At 39.4% G+C, this 21,038-nt stretch overlaps 1 protein-coding gene across 2 annotated transcripts in view; it reads left to right on the top strand.

Moving 5' to 3' along the window:
* rab6ba (RAB6B, member RAS oncogene family a) overlaps positions 1 to 21,038 on the top strand; it is a 70,436-nt gene that overhangs the window by 14,281 nt on the left and 35,117 nt on the right. For both annotated transcript variants that reach the window (XM_042006894.1, XM_042006895.1), the window contains exon 2: positions 14,662 to 14,720. In XM_042006894.1, the coding sequence (XP_041862828.1) occupies positions 14,662 to 14,720 (59 nt within the window). The remainder of the gene's footprint in view (positions 1 to 14,661; positions 14,721 to 21,038) is intronic.

Genomic DNA, 21,038 nt, shown 5'->3' with positions numbered 1-21,038 from the left:
TCTTATCTATAATTGTGTTAAATAATCAAGATCTCAATTTCAATCAAAATAATCGTGATTATCATTTTTCCCATAATCGAGCAGCCCTACTCTGTCCTTCAAACGCCACCATGGATATGCCAGTATCTTTATAAAATGTCACGATCAATGGCAACGTTGCATTTAATAGTTTGCCGCCCGTCATTCTGTCTTGATTACCTTCCTTACTTGTTTAATACAGAGTGAATGGTGGATAACATAAAAACGATTTAAGATGGACTTAACATTTAATGATCAGAGTTCACGCCCCCGCATCATCCATTAATTTATGATAATGGACACCTTGTCAGGCATTATCCCTTACATAAATGACCGACAATCCACACTATTTACTATGAGGTTAAAACAACTATTTAGAAGTCACAGCAGCTCCGATGGAGTCTCAGCTCCTGCTGCAGCATCACAGCTTTGCTGCTGCCGGTGTCGGAGATTTTTCCCCAGCCTCTCCGTACCTCGCACCACCTCCTTTCAGGAGTCTGCTGCAGCTTTGGATTGTGCTGCAGTCCACGTTGTTCCACTTGCCTTGCAAGCTTCAGAATTCAGTGGGTTTGTTTCTTCAGATCTTTTGTGTTAATCTCATAAAGAAGTTTCAGATTTTAAAAAGTGTCACAGTTTCCGAACGCATGCGACACACTGCAGAGCTTCCAGGTGGAGGTATGAACAGAAATGAGTCCATTCTGGATTAAATGCTGTTATTTCTTCCTTATTTCTCTCCCCCTCTGTCCGTCTCATCGCCTTTTTCTCAACTTTCTGTAGAAAGTAGAGAAAATCTCTATCTTTTTCTTTTTCTGCTCCAATTCATGTGTTTCTTGCCTCCAACACATCTTATTGCACAGTAGAGTCACAACACATTTGACTAAGTGAGTGGTGTCTCAAGGGGTGGCTTAACTTGCATTTAATTGGCTGTTGTGTTTCCTCGTTCTCTAAAATACAGAAGCTGTGCCCGTTATAATAGAAACACTCTGTCAGGTTGGAAGTCACAAATTTCAGTCTTGGCTGTAGGTCTGGGTCTGTATGGTCCAGATCTGGACCCAGAAGTCAGAATCCAGTGGCGTATCTCTCAAAAAATTAGCAACCACTGGGGGATTTGTCATCCTGAACACAAAGAAAAGCCTGTTGATTACTTTAGAAAGTAATGCAGGGTTTCCTGGTCTACAAAACCTCACACTGTATCAGAGGAGTTAATAGACTTCTTCCCTCCACCACTGATATGCTTTTAATTGTAATTAAAGTAGCAGCTGATTAACCAAAGTTTCATTAAGTGCAGGTGGACATGGTAGTGGGATGGAGGGGAGTTTAACTTTATTGTGGATGAAAAAGTTTGGCTTAGACTGAAAGGGGATTCATTTTCTCTTTCTCCTGAAAGGATCTGTGTGGCACCAACAAGTACATGGATCTCCTCCAGGTGTTTGTGCTCCTCTTCCTCGTGAGCAACCACTAATATTTCTCTCTTCCTCCCCTTTGTTCTTGATAAATATTACATACCAGCCTTACCCTGTTGCTGTGGCAAAAAATGACACGTCTAATATTAGGGATTGGTGGGAAACAAGGAAATCTTGGTTGCATGGAGAAAGAGACCTGGAAGACTGGGTCGACTAATAAATGTCAAAAATCATTTTTTTTATATTTGATTAGATCAGGGGTGGCCAACGTCGGTCCTCGAGAGCCACAATCCTGCAGGTTTTCCTAATTTCCCTGCTCCAGCACACCCGACTCAAATTAAATGGATCCAACAGCCTTTAAGAATCTGCACAATGGCTCGTTAGTTTAAGTCAGGTGTGTTGGAACAGGGAAATTTGGAAAACCTGCAGGATTGTGGCTCTCGAGGACCGACGTTGGCCACCCCTGCATTAGATAATGGAAGCATTTATGAAGTTTAAATTGTGGTTCAGAAAAATATGCAGCCAGGGACACTTTTCTTTTGGGGCCTTTTTCTCATGTGTCTGAGCCTCATTCTGCTCTTAAATGTAAAACTCTGAGAGTCCATGTCGCGCTTGATGAGCACTGAGCTGCACAAATATCTGAGAACGACATTTAAGCAGGTGAGAACAATAACAAGGACCACTTATTGTCACACTCTCCCAGAGGAGACTGATGGTACAGACTACGTTGCCCTGGCAACACGTTGCTGTGTATCTATGATAGTTGTAGTTTTACTAAAAGAAATCTTAGATTATTTTTTATTTTGGTTTAATAATTACTGTTGCACTCTTCATGTTGTCCATAGCTCTTATTGCCATTTTTGTTAAATTTCTTTAGTTAAGTTTCTTTCTGTGTCTCATGAGGCCAGACTGAAGAAGATTGTGTATTTATAAATGATAATTAACAGGTGATGTAATATGGCAGCCCGCTTCTCCCAGTGTACCTAGGCTTTCCCACTTGGAATTAATAAAATATCCATTATTTGTTGTTATTATTATTATTATTATTATTATTATTATCAACATTTACTAGATAACTAGTCTGCTAACTGTAAACATTAAAGGCTTAAATCTACGCAGCAGTATGAGTTATTAACTGCTGGTGGGCAGAAGATATACTGAGGCTGCCACCAGTGTTTTGGTTTAGGCTGAAATATAATATTTGTTTTGTAGAGGTGAATGAATCTAAACACAACTCAGGACAGCAGAGCTGTCATCCACTTAATTCATGGGCCTCGTGATTTGAGTGTGCAGCTCATTTGCTGAGACATTAACTAATTAAATTAAATCAAAACACAATTATAACAACTCAGTTTTAACTGTATTACTCAGAACTACTGTAGCAATTCATGAACAATTAACAGAAGAAAACAAACTGATGTTATTTAACTCTTAAAACCTTACTAGATCACCGACACACCCTCGAGCCCTATCGCTGTCTTTTCCAGGCATTTACATCCCGCTCAATAAGTTTACAATCCAGCAGCTAAATGCAGTGTTTATTCAGACACACAATATGGTAAAAACAGCATTATTTATCACATTTCATGTATGTACACATGACAGCACCTGGGTCCAGCTGGACTCACAGCAGTCTGGCTACCACTTAATGATGACGTCCCATCTTGTTTGAATTCTTGCTTGTGTTGTTCTTGCTCTCAAATGTAAGTCGCTTTGGATAAAAGCGTCTGCTAAATGACTGTGGAATAGAACAGAATTTTTTATTATTTTATTTATTTTTTTTATCTAACTATTTAAGCCACTGTGGTCCTGATCAAGCAACACTAGCTAATCAGAGGCCGAGTAAGAGCAGTAATTCATGCTGATTTGTTTTAGATGTGTAGGTTTAAGCTGATTAAAATAATTTAGGATTCAGTTGGTTTCTAAGACTCATGTTTGATCCTCTCTGTGGGAATTGTTTTTAAGTTTATTTACTGCTGGTTTCACAGAATGAGGATCACTTTGTTTTCTCCAGAGCCTCTAACATGGAGCATGAAGCAATAAAACACCACTTCAGAAAAAGGGATGGGAGAAAGAAATCATATTTATTAAAGAGTTTAAATGACGTTCTCATGGTTTATGTAGAGAGAAACTGCTTTGTTAACTTTGTGCAGCAGTAGGAGCAGAAGATTTGTCCTTTGTTAAGCTTAATGGAGACAACACATGAATGTGTTTAGTATATGTTGAGATGGTTGTCATTGAGTTGTTTTCATTATAAAAATTAAAAGACCTTTTGGCAGAGCTGTAGATGGAAGATTCTTGTTTATATGTAGAATATATTATCAATATGTTATTGTTTTCCAAGCAGAGATGTGCAACCTCTGTGCTGGAAAGAGCCTTTATTTATCACAACACCCAGTGAAGCCAAGACGTATTGGGAACCAGTTTAAACAATGGTTGTTAGAGAATATATTAAACATTCTGTTGTACAAAGAAGTACTTTAAAGTATTTTCCATTAAATGTACTTGAACAGAAATTAGATATTGTGACTTCTCAAGACTTGATCATTAAAAGTAAACATTATTAAAGATGATCTTGCTTCAGGTTTTACTCCAACCTATCAAAGATTGCTACTAATGAATTGAGTTTAAATCAAATTCACTTAAAGAAAATGTAGACATGAGACAGGGAGGCAGTTTATAATGTCAGTGGGTTTTACATCTGCAGTGGGTAAAACAAGTATTGAACACATCAGTAAATATTTTCTGATGGAGATGTAAACATGAAATTCTCTCCAGATGTTGATAACAGCCAAAGTAATCAATACAAAGAAACCTAAACAAACAAGTTCAGAAATTAGCAAGTAAAATGATACACAGAAAAGTAGTGTACAAATGGTAAATGGTCTGTATTAATATAGCTTTACTGTTCCTGGAATGATACCCAAAGCGCTTACATTATACATCATTCACCCATTCATACCCTCGACCCATCAGGAACAATTTGGGGTTCGGTGTCTTGCTCAGGGACATGAGCTCGACAGGCCAAGGATTGAACCGTCAACCCCTTAGGCTACAAGACGACCACTCTACCCACTGAGCCTAACTCTGAAATGTAGTACAGTCTGAAATGTATTTATTATTTAGCAAAGAAGCCTTTGTTGCAGAAGTGAAAGTATTCTGGCTTGAGCCCGACCGATTGATCAGCCGGCTAATAAAATTGGCCGATTACAGCCTCTTTGAAATAATCATAAACAGCCAGAGTTTTGCCGATTAAATGCCGATATATTCTTAATTTCTCAAGTAAACAATAAATGCTGTCAAGCGTAGGAGTCATGCAAAATGATGTTGTTGCGCCACTAGATGAAGCTCCGCCTCCATTCAGTCCTCAGGCTGTCGGTAATTACAGCAGTAGCTACAGCCAGGCAGCATTACAGGGGTTGGCGTAGCAGATCTTGACGACATGTACGATGTTGTGACATTAAGAATGACTCAACATGCCATGCCATTAGACCAGGTCCTGCTGAGAAACAAGACTTAGGATGCTTAAACCTGGACTGAATTATTCTAAGTAGCTTGTAAATTTATTAACACATAGTTTCTGGTTTGTGTAACCCTTGTTCTTTTAATGAAAATGCCTATTTTAGCCACCTACTGTCCTTTCTGGGTATTACTGTTCTAGTCTGTAAGGGACCAGCATAGTGGATAATTAGTTATTAAACGGTGGCCTTTCATTTCAAAAAGTGAAATAGTTTTGAATATATTTCAGGTTAAAGTAAATCCAGGTTTCCTTTTTGCCTCCATTGTTATTTAAATGGATTATATCTCCAACTGAGCTCACTGCATTATTGAGGCGTTTAGAAATCCTGGAATCAATGCCATCAGTATGTTTTGTGAAGGTCTTTAAAGAGCTCTTTGCTTTTACCCATCATGAGATGTTTCTTGGTAATGAGACGCCTGAACTAGCAGATACTAATTTACACTGACAAGAGGCAGGATTGCTTTTAGATTACTGATTTCAGCCGCTGTCCGTGTCTGTTTCACCTTCCTTTCTTCATGTGTTTGCATTTCATTGCACATAGCTTAATTTCTGATTTGATTTGTTTTGGTTTCTTTGTTTGTCTGGATTATTTGGGTTGTTACAATCTGATGAAAATTTCCTGTGTAAAGCCTCATTAGAAAAATATTTACTGTGTTCAAAACCTTTTTTTTTTACCTCCTATGTATAAAAAACTGATTTCTTTGCCAGCATGTTGACTTCATCTAGCAGCAGGTTTAAATATAAAACGATGTCATCAAGTTCATCCACAATGCTGCTCAACCTTGTTAAACATTTAAAGGCCTTATGTAACGTCATGAATCTTTGCCATCCAACCTCGGCTGTGGCTGTAGATAAATAACTGATTATAAACTACCACAGTCATTGAAATAAAGATGTTTGTTACTAACATTTAATCCAGAATATATGACAATATTAGACATTCTGTAAATAAAAAATGTGACGGACATGTTGTGAGACGTGGATGATTCTCGTGTAATTGAGGTGCCCAGTAGTACAAGAAGAATGTGCATACATGTATATTTAGTCCACTTCAGTTAACAGAAGGTGGCAAACATGAAAGAAAAAGCTGCTTTAATCAACTAAATGTCAAAATTAGAAATTTAATTTTACAGATGCAGAGCTTTAACTTAGAATAGAGACCTGTTGGAACAGCTCACATCTATTTAGGCGAAATGGAAACGGTGACATGATGAGAGATGAAATGAGCGGGTCAGAAGTAAAGATGGCAAGATGTTCACCATTACTCCGGTCCAGGCAGATGGCTGTCTCTCCTGGTTCTAGTCCTGATGGAGGATTTCCTTCCTGGTTCTGGTTCTAATGGAGTTTTTTTTTTTTTTTTTTCTGGTTTTGGTTCTAATAGTGTTTTTTTTTTTTCCTTGATCAGGTTCTAATTAAGTTTTTTTTTCCTGGTTTTGGTTCTAATGGAAGATTTCCCTCCTAGTTCTGGTTCTAATGCAGGTTTTCCTTCCTGGTTCTAGTCCTGATGGAGGATTTCCTTCCTGGTTCTGGTTCTGATGTTTTTTTTTTCCTGATTCTGGTTCTAATAGAGGTATTTTTCCTTCCTGGTTTTGGTTCTAATGGAGGTTTTTTTTTCCTGGTTTTGGTTCTAATGGAGGATTTCCCTCCTGGTTCTGGTTCTGATGCAGGTTTTCCTTCCTGGTTCTAGTCCTGATGGAGGATTTCCTTCCTGGTTTTGGTTCTAATGGAGGTTTTTTATTTCCTGGTTTTGGTTCTAATGGAGGTTTTTTTTTCCTGGTTTTGGTTCTAATGGAGGTTTTTCTTCCTGGTTCTGGCAATTGAGGATTTCCCTCCTGGTTCTGGTTCTGATGGAGGTTTTCCCTCTTGGTTTTGGTTCTATTGGAGGATTTCCTTCCTGGTTCTGGTTCTGATGGAGGTTTTTCTCTCCACTGTCTCTTTGTGAAGCTCAGGATGGAGGATTGAGTCAGAGAAAAGATTAAATGCAATCCGCTGGTTTCCTTTATTAACAATTAATTTAAAACTGCTTTGATTGCATACGGGAACAGTAGAGCCTTTAAATCTATGAGTAAAGCTTGTTTAACCATTTCTTTTTTCCCCATCACAGCTTATTTCCTCATATTGTACCCTAACATTAACAAGAAACAATACAAATGTGTATAATTTACTACTTGGAAACATAAATATACCTTTACTGCATTTAAAATGTCCACATAGGTACCTTGAGATACATCCAGGTTGTAATCCTTTTCCAGAGAGTGTAAATTATTTAATCCACAGTTCATCAAATTATACACCAGATAAATCAAAGGGTACAGAGGAAGACCTTCCTTCTACGAGGAAGAGAACTGTATCTCTTCAGGTTTTGTTCGTGATGCTCTTTTCCTTGATATTATTTGAGTTGTGCATAGCAATGAGGACATGTTGCCTGTCTCTGAGTTTTGAAGCTTTCATCATGACTGAGAGGCACAGAGTGCTGTCTCATGTTGCTGAGGAGGATGAGGAAGATGAAGAGGATGAGTCAGCAGAGACAATCCCAATGTTCTGCTGCTTTATAGCCACTCATGTTTAGCCATGCTGGGCTTAACAAGCACTGAGGATGATAATATTTGGCATCTTTGCTTCATAAATGACTTGAAAGATAAAGATGTAATCACGTCTGACTCTACTGTTCCTGAATGACGCTTGTTTAAAACTTGCATATATCTTCCAAAATGAAGAGGAAAAGACGTCATTACAAATGAATCAGCCAGATGTGGACACACGGTCCGAACAGAGCTTTTCTAAACTGGTCTCCAGAGTGTCGAAGTCTTCAAACACCAGCTTAGTGATTCAGTTTTTCTAATCCAGTGATGAACTCAGTCACACCAAACACCTTATAACACACTGCAGAGGTGTTGTCATTAACTGGATCATGTTGAGTCACATCAGAATGATACAATAATGATGTTGAAAGATAACAGACAGGTTTTTGTTCTCCCTCAACGAAGCTGCTCAGCACCACATGTTGCCTAACCTGGAGCAGTGACACAATAACGTGCACGAGACGCATGATGATGTTAGTGTTCAGCCCCTGCTGGAGGCCGTCCATCCTGCACTGCTTACTCAAGATCTAAATACCACAAAGAAGAAGTGCTTAGCTATAAAATGCATGATTTCAGTCAAAAGGGAAAATTTAGCTGCTGGAGCTGCAATTGAAAAGCACCTCTCCCGATGCAGAGTTTATGAGGAAAAGTCTACCGTTCTGAGGTCTGTCACAGTCAGTGATACAGAGCAGATTAGAGGAAAAAGACAAAACACTTTCTGTCTGTTGATGAAGTACTTTGCTGATTTTCATTCTGAATGTAAAACCTGCTTTCTATGAGCAACGTTTCTGCCGTCAGACGCAGGAATAAAGTGATGATAAAGTGGTTTTTAATGGATTTGGTTCACCGCTGTAACGAAGCACCTACTGCACAAAATCAGCTTCTGCAAACGAAATTCAGATTACTAGTATGTTCTGACTAAAAACTAACTTTGTTTTTATGAATAAATGTGTTACAAAATGTGTTAATTTCACAGATTAATCTCTTTGCATTAATTTAATCCCAACTTCATTTGATAAGTGTAGGCTATATTTTTTTATTTTGAAATTATGTTGGGACCCTCAGTTTGGGAAAAGCTTTTCTTTCAAACAGACCCTCACTAAATCAGCAGAGCTCATTAAAAACAGTGAAATCCAGCTAAAGTGGGACAGCTTAGAGTCAAGTTAGTCAGATGATGTATTGATAAATTTCCAAAAGCTAATTAGCATAATCAGTAGCTGCACTCCAGCCTCACAGCTATGGCAAACAAGGGAGGGCACGGGCACCTTTAATTAGTCTGCCTGATAAAAGTCTCTTTCTGTAAACAAGTGCAGCTGGATGCAAATGAGATGAATTAGGATATAAGACGGTTTCTATTTACTGAGTGAGCCTGTCACAGGTCATGTCTGTAGGCTTTAGTTCGGTTCCTCTGGAGTTCGAGAGACGACAGCAGACCTCAGCGAACCTTCTGAAATGAAACCGTATGACTGGTTTCCAGTCACCTACCAGTCATGTGTAACGTCTAGAAAGTTGTTTTCTACCAGTCTAAGCATACCCTGTTGCAGAAAGATTCCACAACTCAATATTATTTCCAGCTGATGTAGGAAAAAGTCATATTGTGGTTATTGAGGTCAGTAGTGTGATGATAAACAAACTATCGTTGGTTGTCACACTCACATATGTTGTGTTAGTTGGAAGTACACGTCCTCAGAACTAAATGCAACATGTTCACAGGCTGCAATATGAGAGCAACCAGTAGGGGGAGTGTAGAGACCAGCTGACCAGCTGAAGGTCACAGGGTCAGCGGCCAACATGACGGAAAGTTTACAGGACAGGAGTAGCCGTGCTTGGTTTACAGGGATTAAATACCACCTGACAGACTACGATGAATTAACATTTTGAGGTGTTTATTATTGATGAAAATATATAATAGAAGTCACTTATTAACGGTATAAAAATGAAAACGGCCAAAACATTTGCTACGTTCTGTAAAGTCGAGGATTCACTGGAAATTTAAGATCTATAAAAGAACCGTATAATTTAGTTCTTATATCTGTTTTATTACGGACGGACGGACGGATGGACAGACGGATGGATGGACACATGGATGGATGGCCGGATGGACGGATGTATGGACGGATGGATGGATGGATGGATGGACACATGGATGGATGGACGAATGGACGGACGGATGGATGGATGGATGGATGAATAGACAGAACAATCTGGGAAAACGAAACTAAAGTAGAAAAATCAAACATTGTGTAAAAGACTTATTAAAGCTGCTGTGATGAGAAAATAAAATGATGTTTATTTTCCTCTGTGTGATGTGTGGACAGTAAATAAAGTGTAAAATATGAAGCATGTTGGAAATCAGCAGCATGTTTATTATACGCTTGGTTAATTAATAATTTGTGTAAAAGAGGCAGATTATATGATATTTTTCTTCTTTCTGCCCCTTTTGTTCGAGTTGAGATTTATGGTTATATTGATTGCAACTGTGCCATAAAGGCCTTCAGAGCTAAAATAACATCTTTAAGAAAAAAAAAGATTGGGATTTAGAATAATAATAATAATTTGGGATAATAAATAAATAATAAAAATGACTTTAAAGGGCCCCAGAGGCAGGTTGCTGAGGAGGAGCTGGTGGCTCGGTTATTTGGAGATGGTTTGGATTTTGTGTAGAAATATTGAGACATAAGGTTCAAGCACGACTGGTCTGTTCACCGTTTACACCAGGAATGACTTGATGATAGATGGTCTTGGTACAATTATTGTCAACGAACTAATCAATGTTGTGATTATCACAGTTATTGTGCGTTAATTTCACAACACTTTAAATGTGAAAAACCACATGAACTCTCCTTAAAGGCCTTTAAGTTTTATTTATTTATATCATTTGAGGCCAAAATAATAGAAAAACAAAGTAAAGTAACCAAGAGGTCTCGTTCCAACTAAATGTTCTCTGCTGGATATAAACCTCTACCTGGACTTTAAATAGCTTCTTTCTGGAAACTACATTATAAAAATGGTTTTGAACATGATTTTCAACCTGAGTAGAGAATTTAGAAACCTGGAAAAACATCCAGCTAGCTTTGACTTCCAGCTGTCCTTTTTTTTTTTTTTTTTTTTTTAATTTTTTTTTTAACATAAATAAATCTAATTAGACAAAAACATATCACACACAAAAATCAACCATATCAAAAACATAAAAACAACAGCATAAAAAAACACAATATACATATAGCGAGTAAAATTTTCTTCAAAATAAATCTAATCATTTGTGAAAATTAGGGCTGCAACTTATGACTATTCTGATGGTCGATTAGTCACCGACTATTAAAACAACTAGTCGACCAATCGGATTATGTATCATAATTATTATATATGGATCTTATTTCACTTGCCTCCTCTTTAAATGTTCGAGCATTGCAGACGTACACAAGGTCCGCTTTACAAATCTCACATGTATTTAATTTATTTTGTAAGTTTAACGTGAAGTTATCCCAGACTTTTAACGTTCTCCGCCGCGGTTTTCCTCCCTGGTCTGCCACCATATTTTTCCCCTGGCGGACTTTATGGACCATGTGCAACTCTCAGCAGAGATAAAAAAAAAGAAGACGATGTCTCACTCTGTATTTTTTTTTCCCTCTCTTTGTGCATTGTTCAACTCTCAGCAGAGATAGGATTAGAAGACAATGTCTCACTCTGTAGTTTTTTTTTTTTTTTTTTGCCGACAAAAGTCAACGGCTAAATTCGTTGTCGACTATTTTTATTGTCGACTAATCGTTGCAGCCCTAGTGAAAATGAGATCTGGCCTTAGTGGCATAACATAATTAATCCATTTTGACCAGTAAGAATCTGAAGTTGACGTCCATCCATTCATTCAAGGTCGGACTTTCTTCCAGCTGTCCTTTAGCAGAATAGAATCGAATCTACTTTATTGTCCTTATACAGCCATGTGCGACTAAAATACGGTGGATGGTGTGCACAGTGCGCTGGAAACAAGAATAAATAGACATAATAAAAAAATGACATCTGTTTTGTGCTTTTCTGAAGCTGTCGTTGTCCAGCAGCGTCCTGAGAAACAACACTATGCAATATTTTCATCCTGGACGCTGCGTGACGTAGCAGCTGAGTTTTGCTAGCTAGCGTGTTATACGTCGCTTTGCACACGTATAACACGCTAGCTAGCAGATGTAAACAAACCGGCTGTTTTTTACTGTTTGGAGAGATCTCACTTTACAGGAAGGAAGAAAGATGGATGCCGAATTAGCCGTCGATAGGGGGGCAGGGGGCATCCAATGATCTTTTAGCTGCTGTTTGCTACACAAAATATTACTGGACTACTGGAAATAAAGAAACAAGACCACATAACTGGAATTTAAGGCTGTTCTTGTGCAGACCATTGCACACGGAGGAGTAAAAGGCATCGACTGTGTTTGAACAGTAAAATTATACATTCAAAAAGTGTAAAGTTCAGCGAAGTTCTGCTGTAAACCCAACAAGAGTCGTACAAGATTACAAAACTGCAAATAACACAATAACATTTCATTTTAACGTTCTGTTAGATAAACACTAACATCACTTAACCAAAGTACTGAACATTTACGTTTACTTAGCGTAAAAATCTGCTGGTTGTCCTGCAGGAGGTCAGACATATTGGATTTGTTTCCTCCTTTCTCTGCTACTTTTAAGTCATGTTTTACAGCCTGGTGAGCCGTCCTCCACAATCACACCTTGGTCTCTTTTTTTCTATAACCCAAAATAACCTGACAAGGATGATTTAGTTTGGCTGGAAAAATGAACTCTTCCTCTGTTATACTTTCCCAATCTAACACACCTTTTCTGCAACTTAACGGAACCAAAGCAAATCAACACAAAAACATGGATGTTGTTTAACTTTGTTTGCTTACCGTGTGGAAGTTGATCTGATCTGCTGATAGAGTTCAGACATTATCCTTTATGGAAAGGGATGAATTTGAGGGATCTTTAAAATGAATTGATCGCATTTAATACTGCAATTAATTGTGTAATTAAAGGCAAAATAAGTAGCATTGACACCAAGTGTTTCAAATCAGAACTGCAGTTGAAATTGAAAAACACGGAGAGCGTTTCCCCCCTTCGGAGAGTTTCATGTAGGTTGCCGGTTTGTGAGAGGACGTTCTTTTATACAGTCTATGAAGGATGGAGAACATAGCGCCAGCAAAAATCATGATGAGGAGCGAAGATGATTCACACACACAGTAAGTTGCTATGCTTTGCAATGCTAATGCTAATTTCACGTGCTAATTTATGTTAGCATAAAATGTGTAAACAAAAGCTACATTAATCAACAAATGCCTCGCAGCGGCAGTTTTCCCTTAGTCTCACTTAATAAATTAATTTGATAGTAATTTTATAAGTTTATAAGGACAAACACACTTGGCCAGAACTTCATTACATTTGTTGTTGTAAACTAACAGGCAACCAATTTACTCCACTAATGCATCCATACACACAAATTCATTTGAGTGCCGAGAAATAAATTGGACTAAAATCTTTGTAAATCAAGATAAACTTTTTGGTTAATTTTAGCAAAATTGCTGTGCTTACCTGTGGAGGAAAAACTTTGCCAACTCTGCATCCGTCTTCTCCAATTCTCCAATATTGATCCTGGTTTTATTCCGTTTCTGGTCGTTTGCTTTTTAGCAGGAAGCCGAGGCTTTTTAGGTTTATTTGAAACTATTTCTGGTCCGCTTCTTTTTCTAGCTTCCATTCCTGCTGCTCTTTTGCCGACATAAAATACCAAACGCTGCATTGTTGTTGTTTGGCAACCGTGGGGAGTTGCATATGATTGGTTAAGGAACCAGGAAGTTGGAAAGAGCAACACGGTGCACCCAAGTTACCCCGGCACGGAACTCTTATTTTGAAGGAGAAAAACTTGACAAAGACATTGTTAATGTCGGAGACATTCCTCGCAGCAAATGAGAACACTTTAAATTATTTTTAAGGAAAAAATCCTAATTATTCAGCCTTTAAGTAGTGACATCCCTACTTTACAGCAGTGCCATAAGTTTAGTATGAAGAGTTAAGCTGGAACCCAGACTGAAGCTGCTCCCGCCTCAAAATAAACCACAAAAAATCTCATCTACACATGCTTAGAAAGAAAAAGTGAGAATCGATGCAATATTTCTAAAGCAGTAGCCTACCACATCACTTATCGTCGTTATAGTTATACAGCTGCTAAAAACCCTTGACCCAACATATCCGTTGCCAGGTTGGAATTATTTTGAGGCAGATGTGAGAGAACCCGCCCACATCTGCTGCCTGTCTGGTGAAGACATCTTCTTCGTCTTTGCTGTTCCTTTACAGGAGAAAAAAGTCTTGCATGCAGTTATTTAATTCTGCAGTCATATGCTTGTACAAGCGGTTGTGATTAGACCAGTCGTGCAGCACTAAACTTATTCAAAGAAATGCAAATATACACCATTTTTTTGTCAGGTTAGGGTGTGGTGGGCCAGATTTGATTGGCATAATCAAGCAGCCTCACAGGTATCGTCATACATGAGTGGCTACGCTGCGTGCACAAGCTGTGGACTGAGATGCATTAAATAAATTTCAGCCAGCAGGAACTCAGACATGAATAATTGCATGACATAACTGTTCCAGCTTCATGTTTTTAGGACTTCAGCACCCCAGAAAGATATAAGATTTTAATTCAGGACGTTTAAATAATACAGAATTTAGGTGGCTTGAATTATGTATAAAGGTTAAGTTAAGCACTGCTGGGTTTATGGTTAATGGTAGCAGAAAGTCATTACTCAGATGATGGTGTTTTCATTATGAAGGTCTTTTAAATTCATTCTATTCTGCTCTGTAAAAACGACCTGGCATCGTTGTCTCTCATCTCGCTGCAACATATTTTCATTGCAAATTAAAAATGTATGTTTTGGTAATGTATAATGTTTACGGCAACAGCAGCTCTGCTATTGCAGCTGAACCCGACGCTGCTGGTGACCTTCACATTTCCTAATGAGCTCCCTGCTGCAGCAGCTAGAGCCATGACAGAAAGTACAACCATCAGTTCAACGTTAAAGTTCACCAACAGCCTGAATGCAGAGAGACGGAGCATCCTGTCCATCATGTAATGCACTCTGTCCTTTTTCTTGTCTTGCAGTTGGAAAGACGTCTCTGATCACACGGTTCATGTATGACAGCTTTGACAACACATATCAGGTAGGTGAAGGCAGAGTGAGATTATTTTGTATCACCTCTTTGATCAGACCTTTGATACACACATCTGTACATGAATCAATGAATCAAAGTTTTAACTCTTTTCAGACGAAATAAGGCTCAGGTAAAAATGAGTAAATAGGATTAATCTACCTTAAATTCTTATGTGTTTAAAATGAGGATGTTTTAAGCAACATGAGAGAAAAGAGAAACTTTAAATTGAACATCAACAGCACCGCAGGCCCAATGGCAATCAGTATTTTTAACCCTGTTCTGCAAAGCAGCCTAATTTCCTCACTATCCTGTAACAGAATATTGCTTATGCAGCTCTTTGCAAGCTTCTGCAGACCTGCAGAAGGCTCTTAAATAAAACCTGCAGATTTACTGCTTTATAAGCAAAAAGTATCTACTTACACAGTAATAAAAAAGGAATTAGAAATAAATCTCATGAGCTATTTCATTCACAGAGCGTAAAATGTGCATTTGTGCGTGTCTTTGAGCTCGCTCTGAATCTTTTATTGGAAGAAGGTAGAGTATTATGAGCTGGTGTAATATACAGAAACCATAATCAGATTTTCAGAGGGAACAATGAAACTTATCAGCAGCAGGGTTCCCCCAGGTTTACAGCTTTTACAACGTAAAGATAGTACAGCCGTGGCCAAAGGTTTTGAGAATGACACAAATATTAACTTTAACAAAGCCTGCTGCTTCAATTTTTATGACGGCAATTTGCATAAACTCCAGAATGTTATGAAGATCGATCAGATGAATTGCAGTTAATTGCAAAGTCCCTCTTTACCATGAAAATGAACTTAATTAAAAAAACAAAAAACACTTCCACTGCATTTCAGTCCCACCACAGAAGGACCAGCTAACATCATTTCAGTGATTCTCCCGTTAACACAGGTGTGAGTGTTGATGAGGACAAGGCTGGAGATCAGTCTGTCGTGCTGACTGAGTTAGAATAACAGACTGGAGGCTTTAAAAGGATGGTGGTGGTTGACATCGTTGTTCCTCCTCTGGTAACTCTGGTTACCTGCAAGGAAACACGTGCAGTCATCATTGCTTTGCACAAAAAGGGCTTAACAGGGAAGAATATTGCTGCTAGTAAGACTGCACCCATAGACTGTATGTAAAAGATGGACGGAGCCTCCGTGACGTCACCTGTTGTTTTCTGAGGAGCTGAATTGAAGCTCATTGGGCGGTTCCCACCGTCGCCATCTTGGCAGCGTCACGCATTTCGTCTTTCCCAGAAAATCCGAATATGGGCAAAGAGGTGGAGCTGAGAGAGGGGACTGTGAAGGTAGGGGTAGATGATTGACGTCTATCAAACTCCGAGCTGGCTGTAGCTAACAGGAGCTAACCAGCTAACAGAGGTAGGCGGGCTAAAGTTAAGGCGCCGGCTAAAAATCGCGGCTGTGCTGCACTCTCCCTTCTTGCCGCGGATATTGGTTACCTGTCAATCAAAAGGACACGCCGCTAATTATGCCGAATTTCAAGATTAAATAACATCCAAACGGATGAGTTAAAAAAAATTCACCCCTCTCACAATTGTCATGAAGGTAAACTTGACCTATTAATCCTAAAATGGATTTTTGTACCAGGCTTTAAACATGTTTATTTCTGCTGTGAAGTTGGTCTTTTTAACATGGGAGTCTATGGGGATTTGCTCTGTTTTGGAGCCAGCCCCTAGTGGACGAGGGGTGACCTGCAATTATTTTGCACTTCCGCATAGGCTTCACATTTTACAGGCGGAGGTTGCTGCTTGGTTACACCTCAGTCAACCATTTATCAGATCATCAAGAACATCAAGGAGAAAAGTTCAATTGCGAAGACTTTTGGAGGAAGGCCTGGTGTCAAGAAGAGCAGCGAAGAAGCCACTTCTCTCCAGGACAAACATCAGGGACAGACTGATATTCTGCAGAAGGTACAGGGATTGGACTGCTAAAGACTTTTTCATTTTCTGTGATGAATCCCCTTTCTGATTGTTATGGGAATCCAGAAAAAAGCTTGTTCGGAGAAGACGAGCGCTACCCTCAGTCCTGTGTCACCCCAACAGTAAAGCATCCTGAGACCATTTATGTGTCGGGTTGCTTCTCAGTCAAGGGAGTGGGCTCACTCACAATTTTGCCAAAGAACACAGCCCTGAATAAAGAATGGTACCCGAAGATCCTGCACTGAGTCCATTTTTAATGTCAAATTCCACAACGTGTTTTTCGCATCGTGAAAATCATAAAGCATGGACTTCTTAACCTTAAATCTCAGACAACAGACTTATCAATTACAAAACCTGATGGATTTAAAACCATGATACGCCTCAGAAATGAGCAGAATCAGGGGTAGATCCAGCTTGTTCAGCAGCGTCTCTGAGATGAACATGAAGTTCTCCCCCTTTGGAGACTTTAAAGAAACAAACCACTGATGTTTTTTTCTGATTTCCAGGTGGGTGATGTGTTTTCTGACGTGCTTTCTGTCTGCTGGTGGGAGTTTGGTCTTCTGTGTACACGACACACAAAGAAGCTGCCGTGTAAACAGGTTAAATAACATCAGAGGGTTTAGTTTTTTAATGAAAGGACAAACTCGTTCTGGGTGGGCGTCCGCCTAATATGACGGTGGGAGAAGCGCTCAGTAATGTAAGGTAACTTTGGTTAGTTGGACTTGGATATTATGGGACTACACCTGTCAGTCCACTTTATTTCTTTTCATGATGTAAAGTCATTTCAGTGAAGTATAGAATCAGCCAGGAGGCCCTCCTCGGGGGACCAGCAGGTTAATTATGTCCCACCTCTTGATCCTAAAACTGGAGACCTGCAGCATAGATCCCACAAGCTCAAGTGATAATCTGGCGCTGCCTTTGAATCATCTACAGAGGTCTCTAAAGAACGACTTGCTTCTTGAACTGAGCCGTGCCTCCATTTTATCTCTAATCTGACTGTCTTTTGCTTTGCAATCATATAGAATTTAAAGCAGCTCTTTGTTCCCAGGAATAGAAGTGGACCAAAGAAATCTTATCTTAGAGAAATCTTTAATCTTATAGAAAGGTGAACACAAACTTTATATTTGTCCCTTCAGCTCTATGATCTGATGTGTGTGTGTGGTGTGAAAATGGATGCGTGTTACACAGTCTGTATTACCACATAGTTGTAAACTAGTGTGTTTTTAGCACAACAGTGTATTGTTGCAGGAAGTGTTGTAGTTGAGAGAGTGCAACAGTGCAAGTGCCCTGGTTCAGATTTAGTTTTTAAACAGAACTATAATTTTTTAGTTGTTTTATGTAACTTTTAGCTTTAGCTTGTCTGTAATGAATGCTGTTTATTCTGCAGCATATCCAGTTTACTGCAGGAGAAATACTGTATATGCATGTAGGATTTCAGTTAATGAAACATTTGGGTTTTAGTTTTTCTGTGGAAGATTTAGCCTGTGTTTTTTCTCCTGTCTTACACACACACACACACACACACACACAAACACATATAAATTATATCACTGTATGAAATAGATTAACACTTTCTTATTCTTTGACCACTTGTATAAAATATGTATAAAATTTTTAAACATACAAAATGTAAACAACAACACTTGAAGCAAGGGTCTCCAACTCCGGTCCTCGTGAGCTACTGTCCTGCAGGTTTTAGATGTCTCCTATGACAACACACCTCTGCACAAGCCTGTTAATGACCCAGTGATTTGAGTCAGGTATGTTGCATCAGGGTAGAATCCAAAACCTGTAGGACCGTAGCTCACGAGGACCGGAGTTGGAGACACCTGAATGTTCAAATGGATCTGATCCTTGACTATTGGCACATGAGGTAAGCAAGTTTTTAAAAACGTGCACTTTATCTTTGATAAATTCAGAAATGGATATTTGTTCAAATGCTTTGAACAAACTCACCAAAATAATATTTCAAGAAATGCCACATTCAGGATGCAACGTGCAAAGAGCTATTTACTCATCTGCTGTTGAAAGATTCTTGTGTAAGAAGATGAGTGTCGACACTGTCTGGTGGAAGGCGAGAGCGGTTTGCAGACAATTCTGGGACACAGAGATAATGTTGTGCCACTTTTTGGACATGGGGGAACTTTCCACCACATTAAAGGATCGGCACCAACATCAGTGGAGTCTGCTAATCTGTATGAAGCAACTTCATCCTCAACTATTTGGGGAAGAGGCTTGACCTGTTCTTGTTTTTTGAAAACCTCTCCAAATAGCTCCGCCAGAGCTGTCTTCTTTTGCTTCTTTTGGGGGGGGATGACTCTCGTCCCTCCATGGACAGCTTTGTCTCCGCTTGACTGCAAGAACAATGACAAATATTTAAGATCAAGATTATATAAGACAATAAAAGCTATAACTGTCTTCTCTGCTCATGTGAACTCAATTTAAGCCGCTGCTATTTTGTTTTATTGTGGCACAAATGTACAAGTCTTAAATGTAAATCATTTATATGCATTTTTGACAAAAAAATAAATATGTAATCATAGAATCTCACAAAACATGATAATCAGATATCTGTGGTTCATGCTCCAGGATTTCTGTAGCAAGGTCCCCGTAGAGCCTGACAGAAGAAGGCAGGGATTTAAACCTGGGAGCCAAGGCGGTGGCTGAGGTACTTCTGAAGATCAGGGTCCATGTACCTTTTTTCCAGGTCCTGTGCCATGGCTTCTTTTGCTTCTTTGATTACCGTACTGTCTTCGTCTCCTGGTGCCATGGATTTGAGGGTTATTTCCTTCAGTGGGAGGATCATTGTGGTGGGGATGGTTTCTCTGCTCATGAGTGTTTTCACTCTTTTCAGTGGTTTGAGTTGTTCTGCCGTTTTTTGTTTATCCTCAGTGTCCTTGTTGACATGATTCCTAAGGTTTTTTTGCATTGTTAATGCAGAGTAGATGGCAGGCTGCTGTTCTACATATCGTGACAGCATGTCATGTGCTGTGTTCCCCTGAGTTATTACATCATGAATTAACTTGTGACTCGTATCAGTCGGTGCTTGATGGGCTGTGATGCTTTTATGAAAAACAGTAACTTTCCTAACTTTCCCAGGAGACGGGGCACCCCGTTGATTGACACCGCCTTAATCACTGCAAGATTTACGGTGTAAGGAAAAAAGCCGATTTGTGGTCCCAGTTCATCGGTTTCATTGACTGCATCCACGATATTATCTTATCTGTGGCGATGGGATCATCATATGTGGCCACTGCTGCTTCTGCTCAGTTACTGCATTTCTCAGCTCCTCTGCTAAGTGTGTGCTTGTGTGGCGTTCATACAGCAGTACATAGCTTCTCATCTGCCAGTCCAACATGTAGTGGAGCATCACGGTCAAGTAACTCTGCCTGAGAGGTCCATCTGTCCGTTTTCAGTCCAAGACTTGCTGTTTTGGCTGAATTTTATTGAATGGCTTTGTGCGTTTTGTCATAGAAGCTAGCATTGACAACATCACTAAGGGCACAGCATAACGTGGGTCTAGTGTTTTAATTAAGTGTCAAAACCCCACATCTTCAACGGCAGAAAAGGGCTGCAAAATTTTAGCAATGAGCACTCTCACTGCATCGCTTGTTTTCTTGTGCTTAACTGAAGAGGCCTGGTAGGTAGTTGCTTTTTTTTTCCTGCTGTTGTCTTTTCGGGTCGCTCGACTGTCCTGTGTTCAGGAAACGTTACATCTGGATGCTTACACTGGAGATGCCTGGACATATTGCTTGTGTTTCCTTTAGTATGTGGGACATGTTTCAAACAACGTTTGTTGAATTTGTATTTACTGTTTACACTCCCTCGCTGTTGTACCCGACAGCAAAACCGAAATTATCCAACACTGAAGATTTGAATGAAGCCGGTGCATCTTCAAACTTCTGTCTCTCAACTCCGCTAAAGTTATTCATTTTCACGAGTCTCTGTTTGAGCCACAAGCAAGTCCTAGTGAGAGGGATGAATGTGTGGGGTTTGGACAATGATTTGCAGGGGTGCACTCAGTGGCCTGTCAGTAAATAAAATGGCAGCGCAAAATATATTGCAAAACTGAAAACCCCGAACGAGACGATCCAACGGAAGAGCGGATCGTCTCCTCCACGGTGGACCGATTGGTCCGATATTTTACCGGGTCCCGTTGCATCTCTAATATATCTAAATACCAAGGAGATGCTCTTTAAATGTTACTTTAACACTTAAATACAGTTAACACTTAAACACAATATCTTTATAAATGATGCCCATAATGTGACCTGATGACATTCTGCATCCTTTCCAGACAGTAGCACACTCCTTTTGTCCTACATGAATGTGGACATCTGTTGTTGCCTGCAGACCGTCTCGCTCCAAGGCCACTGCTGTTATTT

This window comes from Melanotaenia boesemani, chromosome 14 (genome assembly GCF_017639745.1).
Source record: "Melanotaenia boesemani isolate fMelBoe1 chromosome 14, fMelBoe1.pri, whole genome shotgun sequence".
In the NCBI taxonomy this organism is placed as follows: Eukaryota; Metazoa; Chordata; class Actinopteri; order Atheriniformes; family Melanotaeniidae; genus Melanotaenia; species Melanotaenia boesemani.
Note: the sequence above shows the minus strand (reverse complement) of the source record. Positions and strands in the feature narration are given on the sequence as shown.